General features: G+C 38.6%; 1 protein-coding gene across 1 annotated transcript; it reads right to left on the bottom strand.

The window, feature by feature from the left end:
• Positions 1-4,339: 4,339 nt before the first annotated feature.
• On the bottom strand, positions 4,340-7,811 carry stmnd1 (stathmin domain containing 1). Its single transcript, XM_053493347.1, has 5 exons — positions 7,740-7,811; positions 6,233-6,368; positions 5,962-6,092; positions 5,738-5,869; positions 4,340-4,713 (listed from the first exon to the last, which is right to left on the bottom strand). Exons 1-5 carry the CDS (start codon positions 7,809-7,811, stop codon positions 4,513-4,515), a joined length of 672 nt encoding a protein of 223 aa, XP_053349322.1. The 3' UTR covers positions 4,340-4,512.
• Positions 7,812-10,785: the final 2,974 nt, after the last annotated feature.

The raw sequence follows: 10,785 nt of genomic DNA on the forward strand, positions 1-10,785 counted from the left end.
GGGTCTGTGTGCATGTTCTCTCCGTGCTTGGGAACATGAAGAGTATGTTTCCAAATTGCCCGTAATGTGTAAATGTGAATATGAATGTTGACTGGAGATCCTACCAAGGTTGTAAAAATGTAAGTAAATACAGCATAGGTCACGATTTGGACTACAGTTGGATGGATGGTAGCATGGCATGTGGAGAAAGGCGGAATGTCACACAGATTTCCTCTGGGTTCATTGGTTTCTTCCCACCTCCCAAAAATATGTCAGTAAGTGGATATTTATTTATTTATTTTTATATTGTATTTTGGTCAGTCTCTGTGCCATCTGGTACATGGGCTAATAGATACTGTACTCCCCGTCCTGGCGAGAAACTATATGGACAGAAGTATTTGGCCAAACCTGTTAATTATTGAATTCAAGTGTTTCAGTCAGGCCCCTCATTCCCAGTGAAAGGCAAACTTAATGCTTCAGCATAACAAGACATCTTAGACAATTCTATGCTTCCAACTTTGTTCCAACAGTTTGGGGAAGGCCCTTTTCTATTTCAACATGACTATGGCCCAGTGCACAAAGCAGTGCACAGAGCAAGTACTATAAAGACATGGTTTAATGGAGTTCGGTGTGGAAGAACTTGACTACATTTGACCTCAACCCCATTAAGCATCTTTGGGATGAACTAGAATGGAGATTGCAAGCCAGGCCTTCTCGTCCATCATCAGTGCCCGACCTCAATAAATAAATTCCCACAGAAACACTCCAAAATCTTGTGGACGGCTTTCCAAGTGGAGTGGAAGCTGTTATAGCTATGAAAGGAGGAACAACTCCATATTGAAATGTATGCATTTGGATGCAATATCATTGTAGGTTTGGCCAAAAACTTTTGTCCATATAGTGTATATCCAACGTTTCTCTAATAGCTTGACACCCGATTGTCATTCACACACTACTGGCAATATGGTTATGCCAATTAACCTAATCTGTAAGTCTTTGGACTGGGGGGAAACTGGAGTAACCTGGTGGAAACCCACTAAGCACTTGGAGAACATGCAAACACACAGACCAGAATTGAACCCCTTGTCTCTGAAGCCACTGGTGCTAACCACTACACCACCATACTGCCTGAATCAACATATGGGGTGCTCAAAAGTATGAAAGCCATATTACTAAAAATGTATCAATTTCTCATCATTCACACAGAGTCAACGTTAGACCTTCAGTAATTTCATACCTACAAAATTAAACTATAGAGTACTCAATAAAATGGCCAATGAGTGTAAGTCCACATTAACAGGTAGCCATGGAGTGTTTTGTTGCCACATTAACATTCTAATGAAGACCTTCCATTTCATCCACAGGTTGAACAACGACTATGTTAGAAAAGACCCACCAACTGGCCAGCGTGTCCTCTGGGAAAGCATAAGCTGGTAAAGGATCCAGACAAAGTCTAAGTCAGAGACAGCATGGCTATGAGACAGGTGCACACGGTACGGCTGATGCTCTTCAGATAGTGTTACACTCAGAGTCACCAATGTGCCAACTGCCTCTATGGGTGTATAATATCCTGCGGATCATACACATAATATATTGCCTCAGTCATTAGGAAGCTCTTTTTTTAGAATGAGTGCCAAGTGTCGACACAAATTACACTACGAGTACACAAGTGATGTCACACTTGTGGTACATTAATAACATTTTATTTAAAGCGCACACACTCCCAACTTCACATCTCCATAAACTTGTAGTTTTACTGTATCTTGGTCACAATGGTCACTAGGCCTGCACAAACTTGTCACAATTATATGTGACGTCAATCTCAGTGTGAGTCACACGATCAGAAAGAGCAGCTCACTTCATAGTCCTGTCTGTAATTCAAACCAGGTGATACGATACAGCCGGGGCTGAATTATTAATAAAGGCTCTCGTTCAGCCCCGCAAACTTCTACATCGCTCGGCCCATGTGGGTTTTGTCGTGTGCAACCTGAGAGGACGTGGCATTGCGGAGGCCCAGCACGCTTCGCCTGCTTTCTGACACCCGGTGCTTTGAGAAAACAGAACAGAGACTTCATAGATTGAAAAGAAAAAATAAAGGAAAAGACAATGACAGCCGGGACTTGATCCTATCAGAGAATAGTTTCAGTGTGTGTGCGTGTGTTAATTTATTAATGCCGCCATTAAGCCAATGTAACAGAGACAGGTCTGGATTTCAAGAAGATTACAATGGGATGCTATCCTGTTTCACTCCCTGCATACTCATGTGCCTTTAATTTAAAGTGTCATTAGTACAGCATATAACATTAGTGTATACTGTATATTGTAGATGCATCTACTCAACTAGACGGAATTAATTAAATAATTAAAACCTAGAATAATTGAATGACCTTCGGGTCAGGTTTTCAGTCAAGCAAAAAGAAAAAACCACAACACATCATATACTGCAAGATAATTTCATACATCTGTTACAAAAAATATGAATTACTGTACATAACTGCCTTCCCAAAAGACCGAATCCTGATCTAATCCGTGCTGCACTGACCGCAGGTCACATGTCAAACCTTAGCAGGCATAACCTCCAACAGATGTGGCTCCAGTTGTGACTGTCATTGCAGTGTAAAAGACATACGATCAGCAGCTGCACTGCGACTTAACCCTATCTCGTGTCCGAAGACACTTTTCCAGACACACAAACACAAGCACACTCACAATTATATGGAACATAGAACACTTTAATGATATTTGCGCTACTTCGAAAAAGGTACAGTTACGGACAACAGTAGGATGAAAGACAGCTTTTTAATTTCATGCATAACCAATTCTTCTTGGCAGCCTGGCAAATCACCTAAAGTTGAACACACAGTGCCACCTTGTGGATTAAAGACCTCTGTACAACCCTACTCCAGTGTATAGGCTAAAAACAAAAATGATAATAATACAGTATAATAATATTACTGTTACTTTCTTGAACACTAGTTATAAATAACACAGAAGCTTATACACTGCCCAGCCGGAAAAAAAAATGATGCACTCTAATATTCCTTTAGACCGCTTTTTGCTTTGATTGTAACCTGTATGCGACATGGCATCTGTTTAATAAGCTTATACAATGTCAGAACATTTACAGTATTTCCATCCAAAGTTGCATTAATTTCTCTTCAAAAATTGTATTGATGGTGATCTCCAGCTCATCCTAAAGATACTCAATGGACTTAAGGTCTGGACTCTGTGCTCCCTGAAGCACTCTTTCATAATTTGAGCCTGATGAACCCTGGCATCGTCATCTTGGAATATAAAGGTCCCATCATAAAAAAATAAATCCATTGATGGCAAAACCTTGTCATAAAGCTGAGCTAATGTTTTTGGGCACATAACGTTGCTGAGCCTATACGAAGCAACCCCAGATCATCCTAACCTTCATCACTTCATCTGCGTCTCTTCTTCCCCTGATGCACCCATCACTCTGGGACAGGGTAAATCTGGAATCACGGTCCATTCTTTATACTTATTGAACCATTTATTAAATTTTTCTTATTAATAATTGGTTCTTAATGTTACACAGCTGTTTAATCTCAATCCCTTTGCATTATGTTTGTGTAAATGCTTTTACCTTCATTATTTAAACATAGCCATGAGTTCGACTGCGGATTTTTTAACCATTTGATTTCACCAAAAATGTAAGTGATCGCTGAACACAATCATTCAAAAATTTTATTTCCGATCACTTTTCTTTCTTTAATGATGATGGTCCACCTCTTATCCTTCCAGGTTTTATTGATGCCTTGAGCAGTTCTTATGCATGTTCTTAATAAAACATATACAGTAGTCTAGATCGCAATAGCAGAAAGTAGTGGAAAATGTTTTATTTTTGGCAACTACTGTGACCTTTATATACTTTTACATCTCTTTATTTATTTGGCTCCATCTTGTATATCATGGTAATATACCAATAGAAATATAGGATGTAAATATTACACATTGTGTTTATGTTTAAAAGAATTTCATCTACAGCATCTTTACTATACAGTATTACAGCGAACAATAATTTAAACAAAATACCCTGAACTAGAAGAAAATGCCGGTTTGCTTGAAACTTACTTACACTGAAGTCTGAGGGCAGTCGCTGAATGACATCAATAAACATTTAAATAAGATTAAAAACTATAATAATTACATTCCAACTGTAAATGTCTTTGACGACTTCTTTTTTTGTTGTTGTTTTGCAGAATTCAGCCTCACTGACATCTGACATGATTCCTTGAGTACCCTTAGACTTCCCTATAAGTGAGTTCGGAATGAGATCATGCATTTTTCCTGTCCTTACATACTCTACATGTGGTGAGAAAGAGAGAGAAAAATGACCCTTGACCCTTTGTTAACTAGATTATTATAAAGTGCAAGTGCAGAACTCATATTTATATTTCTGTGCCTCTATCATGCTAAATAGACTCTGGATAGGAATGAGTTGTGCTTAAGCAGCGTTAGGGTAGAGGTCCGGATAGAGACCCGAGCAGACCCTGTTGAAAGCTCGAGTCATTCGCCTTGACAGGAGAGCAGGTCAGTTGCTTCTTCTCCGTTGCTGTTCATGTCAGGATCTTTGGCTACGGTTGGGATGTGAGAAGATATGGGCGAATCAACCTCTGTGGCACTCACCTCCCTGACTTCAACAAAAGCTGCTGGACGAGGCCGCGCAGATTTAACCCTCAGCCTGTTTCGCAGCTCTTCCTCCCGTACCTGCAGATATATAAACACATTCTCATTTAAAATAATATATATTTAATACATTGACTTATTATTATTATTATTCTATTATGCACATTATACCGGTGCACTCCTGAAGTTTAGGACAGCAGTGCCAAGGCAAATCACAGCTCTTTATGTGGCATACACTCCACATAAAAAAAATTTTTTTTAAGAGTAATTGTTTATTTTTTTTTTTTTTTTTTTTTTTTACCAGGAGCAGAAGTGGCTCAGTGGTTAAGTTAAACCAAATTGCCATTTTTGGGCCCTTAACACTAATCTACTCAAATGTACATGGTGACCGATGGGAATTCAAAATAAAAAACAGTACTCCCTAGATTTTCACCACAAAATGGATATATTTTTACAGAAACAGTGGTCATGACATGCCAATTTATATGGATGGAATCATAAACCTTTATGTTAAATGGTTATCACTGATTAACGACTCAACCCTAACCCACAGGCATCTCTTCGAGCACAGTCCAGGGCTCCTAATCAGTGCCTCTCTCACCCCTGCTACCTAAAATCATGCCCTCCCATCACCACTTACCGTGTCCTGCCTGTTCTAAATACGTCTGACCTCCGTCAGTCACGCTGCATAATTAGATATAATGTATGTATAAATGCTACACAGTAAATTAATTTTGGACGGAGTCCCCAATTTCAGTGCTTCTGTAAGTTCTCCAACATGTAAAAATCTGATTAAATCAATGAATAAATAATCATCTAATTAATAGCCTTATTTAATTGAAATGAGGGTGATAGAGCAGGAAAAACACCTTGTCAGGACCAGGACCACTTTTGGGGAATATTTAAAACCCTTTGAAAGCATACATACTGTAGCATTTTAATAAAATTATTTTGTGATGGCATTTCACAATACATTACTTTCACTTAATCTTTTTTTAATTTCTATTTCATTTTATCCCATATTTGTATATGTTTATGATTTTATCTTTACATTGATTTCGTACAAAGGAAGAAAACCCAATAATGCATTTGGTTTATGTTGTACCTTTCTCCTCTCCTCTACTTGTCTCATCTTCTCATCGATGTCTTCCTTTCTGGTGACCTCCTGTTCTTTCTGGATCTTTAGTGACTCCAGGCGGGGTGGCGGCCTCCTCACCGGCCTCTCTGAGTCAGCCAGCTGCACGATACCAGTCAAAATCAAACCAAGATCTGAATACAAACTTCAACAAACAGTAACTGGACACTGTGTCGGCACCATGACGCACTGACCATGATGTTGTACGCTTCGCCGCTGGCTGCCACTCTGCTTTGAGCCGGGATGATGCCTTGGCTCAGCAGCTGCTCCAGGATCACACGAGACTCCGGTCTCTGGTTCTCCTGAGTCAGCCTTGGACTCTGAGCTAAAGGGCCACAAAGAGGACGTTGTTGAGAGTCGGTAGTGTGAAAAGGAACCTGTTCAATGCAGCTAACATTTTTTCCTTTTTTTCTTTCAAAATCCACAAAATTTAAAAAATAACCATGATGACTTTGTTCCTCATACCTCGCAGTGGTGGGAGGGTCCTAGGAACTGTTCTGGATGGAGCCACCGTCTCTCCTGCGTCCAAACCAACTCCACTGTCTGTTGTGTTTTTGGAGATGGCGGAGTCCCCGCGAGGACTTCCGCACATAGGATCAGTCTATGGATTTACAAACAAAGAATCTCATGAACTTTATTTCTGAGTGACTAATTCATATAGTCGTGTCAGGAGTAACTGGTGCAGCAAAATCATGCGAAAGTGGGGAAATATTCATGCCTAGTAAAATACAACATTTGATGAACATTTGTTTTTTTATACTACTTATCATGTACAGGCTCACAGGGGGCCTGGAGCCGATCCCAGGAGACTTACTGTAGGACATGAGGTGGGGTACACTCTGGGCAGGATGCCAATCCATCGCAGGGCACACATACACACACAGGACCATTACCACCGTTATATACTGTATATTAATATTATATATATATATATATATAAATATACAGTATATAACGGTGGTAATGGTCCTGTGAACCTGGACAGGTCTTACTAATAGATAAGTAAATGGTATCTTTATTAAAATGTAAATAGAATCTGGACCAAGTTTTATCAAAGCAGCCTCAGGATTTCCTTGATTAATCTCTTAGTTTGCGCTTAGTGGTTAGCACTGTCGCCTTGCACCTCAAGGTCCCGGGTTTGATTTGGGTCTGTGTGCATGGAGTTGTGCATGTTCTCTCCGTGCTTGGTGGGTTTCCCCCGAGTACTCCGGTTTCCTCCCACACTCCAAAGACTTGCAGATTAGGCTGACCAACGCTCTCAATTTGCCCATAGTGTCCTACCACGATCGTACAAATGATAATAAATACAACGGTCATCACAGTCCCTAGAGGTTTCTAGATGGTTGGATGTATCATAGTTTGTTATGTTTACATTTACAGCAATGTACTAATAAATTGTTATATCTTTTTGCACAGTTACATACGACACTTAATCCTAGCTAGAACTGTGGATTAATAGTCCTAATGTGCCTACTATCCTGTTTTATTATTTATGTACTGTCTCGTGCTGTTTGCACATGGGCCTCTATGTAGGTCTGCGAAGTCTCATGCAGTTCTGTGTTGAACAGGTACTTATATAGGAGCATCTGACTGTGCATTGTACCAAGTGTAAATAGTCAAAATGACAATAAAGCCACTTGGTTCGAGGATTTGAGGAATGACTCCTGTGTAAGTGATCATAACGAATGTAATATTAAGTAGACTATAAAACCCTAAGCTTGAGCAGGTTGTGGAGATGAACCCTGGCAAGACATGACAGCGTTGCACATTGTACTGTAACCGGGCACCGGTCACAACAGACTGGTTGATTAAATATTCATAACTCCGACTTATGAAAGGAAAAGTTCATATTCATACTTCATATTTAGGGAACTTATTTGAGTTTCACACACCTTGACAGATATACTGTAGCTATGGCTATCGTAATGTCACAAAAAAAAAAAAAAAAACAGTGATGAAAAACCGACTGTACCTCAGCTGTAGTGTTAAGGTTGCCCGGTTTTGTAGGTTCCACCACGGTCATTTTTGATGTCCCACAGCCCATGGTCGGTGTTTTACTCAAACCGAAATGTTTCACCTGTTGCCACCAACAAGTCGCTCAAAGATAAAGAGGAAATGTTGCATTCCTGCACACGAGCTCACCTCCTGCCTCTGATGTCGCCATGGACTCCAGCGGTCGCTAGGGCTCGTTGCTACAATAAATCTGACCCCGTGCTTCAGAGGTCATGTTGGATTTACTAGTGCCAGACTACCGCCTATGAACACACACACACACATGCACGCATGCACACACACAAACACACACACTGCAGTGTGCTCCAAGGGACAAAGGAGAAACCACTCACAGCAACCATTTATATTATTTTCCAATACTGAAACTGTTGTTTGACTTGCTTGAAAACTCTCCTTAGTGATTCCTTTTGCTACTGAGATTAATTGCTCCTGTTACATTAACTGGTAAAAATATTTTAAGCTCACCAGTTTTGCCCTTAAAGTACACCCGCCCCACAATTAAAAGAATAAAAATAATAAAAATAATATTGTGCAATAGGGGAGTCAATTGTAACCAGGAAATGAAATTTTTTGTGAAGTCTACATAGCAGAAATCAACTTGCCGAATCAATCTCACATTTCATGTAAATCTTTGTTTTAACTTGCTGTCCATGATGACATACAGTAGCAGACAAGGTTAGTATAGCACTAGGTGCACAGCTCCTGATGTACACAGGATAACGTCTTTTGGCACACTGACTTATGAAGGTTGCGCTCCATGTAACCGTGCCTGCAGCCTTGTGCTGCCATCTGTTGGCGTGTTGCAAAACAAGTTTCAAACCTTAAACTTTTGAGTGGAACTGTGAGTGAGGTCAAATGCATCTCAAAGACACGTTGTGATCCCATCACCCAAACCATATTTGGAGATTGGAGTGGTTTGATCTGGGACGCATATGGTCACATCACATGTGTAGTATGAACCTAAATGTATCTTGATGTATTTGACTGCAAGAAAAGGTCCGCCTAATTAACAGTACTGTTGCTCTTGCATGCAAAAAGCATGCAATCATTGCAAATATGTTTGGAAACTACGTTGAGCGGTAAATCTCCCCGCTGCTAGGTTAATGGTAAAAGCCAGTGCATTTCACAGTTTCATCTGTTCTTATCTTTCATTCATTTAAGATTTGTTAACAAAACATTCAATTTAAATGTCTGATTCGGTCCTTGCAGGTATATGAGACATGAATCAAGGGAATGAAAATCAATGAAGCAGCAGACTGACAGAATAAATGTAAGTTACAGCCTTTCTCCAGAGCAAACAATGTATGAAATCTGACTATGATTGGTTACTGGAGAAGCGTTCAGAATACCAGGTGTGAAAACCTACAGCAATGTATGTGTCTTGGTTGTCCACTTGTGATCCAGTTACCCAGGATGCATGTTAATGCCTGGTATAAATGAAGCCCAATAGATCTACCTCTTATTACAAACTAGGCAACAGCAACAGAAATAGTAGCATAAAGAGGATTTAGGTTGTGACTGCCTCAAAGAATGATCACTTCCAGAAGGAAGTGTTACAACATACATTATATCAAACGCAATCAACATACTAGTTGGTTCTCGTGAACTTGGAAAAAATAATATCGAAGCGGCCCAAAGTACAACACAAAAATTCATATTAAAAAATTACTCTAAAGTAGACTGGCAGTGGCATAATAATAAATATACAAATATATATATATTTTTTTTAAATCACAACTATTTAATCACAACTGATTAAATCGCAATTTAGCATTAAACAAACTGGACTTATGTAAAAGTAACGTAGCAGTAATGTTACTTTAGGTCAGGAATCTTCAACTCAGAATCTTCAGTCTTGGTTGGATAGCATAGTTTTGTAATTTACAAACCAACACCTAAACACACCCACTGAACCTAGTAGTTAACCGATTAGTTAAACCTGCTGTTTTTGAGCAAAAGAATTCCCCCAATTGTGCAAGATACTGCGTCTTCAGGACTAGAGTTAAAGTTCACTGCTTTAGATAGCAGCTAGGAAAAGTAATATATTACTTATTTCATATTACTATGAAAAAATAATAAGAAATAGTAATATATTATTTTCACTGAAAAGTAAGTTATTAATCTAAGGCATTACTTTTATTAATAACTAGCACAACACTGTGCTATATATTAAACACTTTAATATATTCCTTTAACCTTCCGATTATAATTACAGAACCTGTATATTATATATCCTATATCGCCTGGCTTCGTCATTCTTACCCTGATGCGCCAATCACTCTGGAATAGGGTCAATCTGCACTCATCAGACCACATAACCTTTTTCCATTACTCCAGCTCCAAATCTTTGATTTTGATTAGATTTTTTTAATATGCAACTTCATCAGGTGTTTAAGCGATCTCAATTCATGATTTTTTTCCAACCATATTTCTTCCATAAGAAAAGGGTGGCTTTATATATATATATATATATATATATATATATATATATATATATATATATATATATATATAAAGCCACCATTTTCTTACACTGCAAAGAAAACAACTAAGGAGATTTGAAACACATTATCAAAACCTGGAAGGATAGTTCTGAACTGTCAACTTGGGGGAAAAAATGTGGTCAGGAAAACAAAAATCATGAAAGGAGGTCACTTAAATACTTTGTTCAGTTGCATGGTGAAAAAAATCAGCAGTAAAACCTATGAACATCTTTTGGTCATTATCCAAGCCTGCATATATATATATATATATATATATATATACACACACACACACACACAGAGTATATATAGTTGCAGTGTGATAATTTCACTCTTCAGAAATAGTGACTTTTTTTTTTTGGCCAAGCAGTGTATGTTTACTTATTTTTATTATAGACTATGATTATAAATCATAGATCATAGATCATGACTATAGATTATGGCTCTTTAGTTGCTCAGAAAAGTGGCCCAGATAGAATCTGATTTTGAAACCACTATTACACTGAAATTGCAGTAATTTAA

The sequence above is a fragment of the Clarias gariepinus genome, chromosome 3 (genome assembly GCF_024256425.1).
Source record: "Clarias gariepinus isolate MV-2021 ecotype Netherlands chromosome 3, CGAR_prim_01v2, whole genome shotgun sequence".
NCBI lineage: Eukaryota > Metazoa > Chordata > Actinopteri > Siluriformes > Clariidae > Clarias > Clarias gariepinus.

Excerpts from the sequence above, each read along its gene's own strand:
- stmnd1 (XM_053493347.1), bottom strand. The coding sequence starts at position 7,811 with ATGGGCTGTGGGACATCAAAAATGACCGTGGTGGAACCTACAAAACCG. Across the intron at positions 6,369-7,739 it reads ACCTTAACACTACAGCTGAG|ACTGATCCTATGTGCGGAAG; the intron begins GTACAGTCGGTT and ends GTAAATCCATAG. Across the intron at positions 6,093-6,232 it reads GACCCTCCCACCACTGCGAG|CTCAGAGTCCAAGGCTGACT; the intron begins GTATGAGGAACA and ends GTGGCCCTTTAG.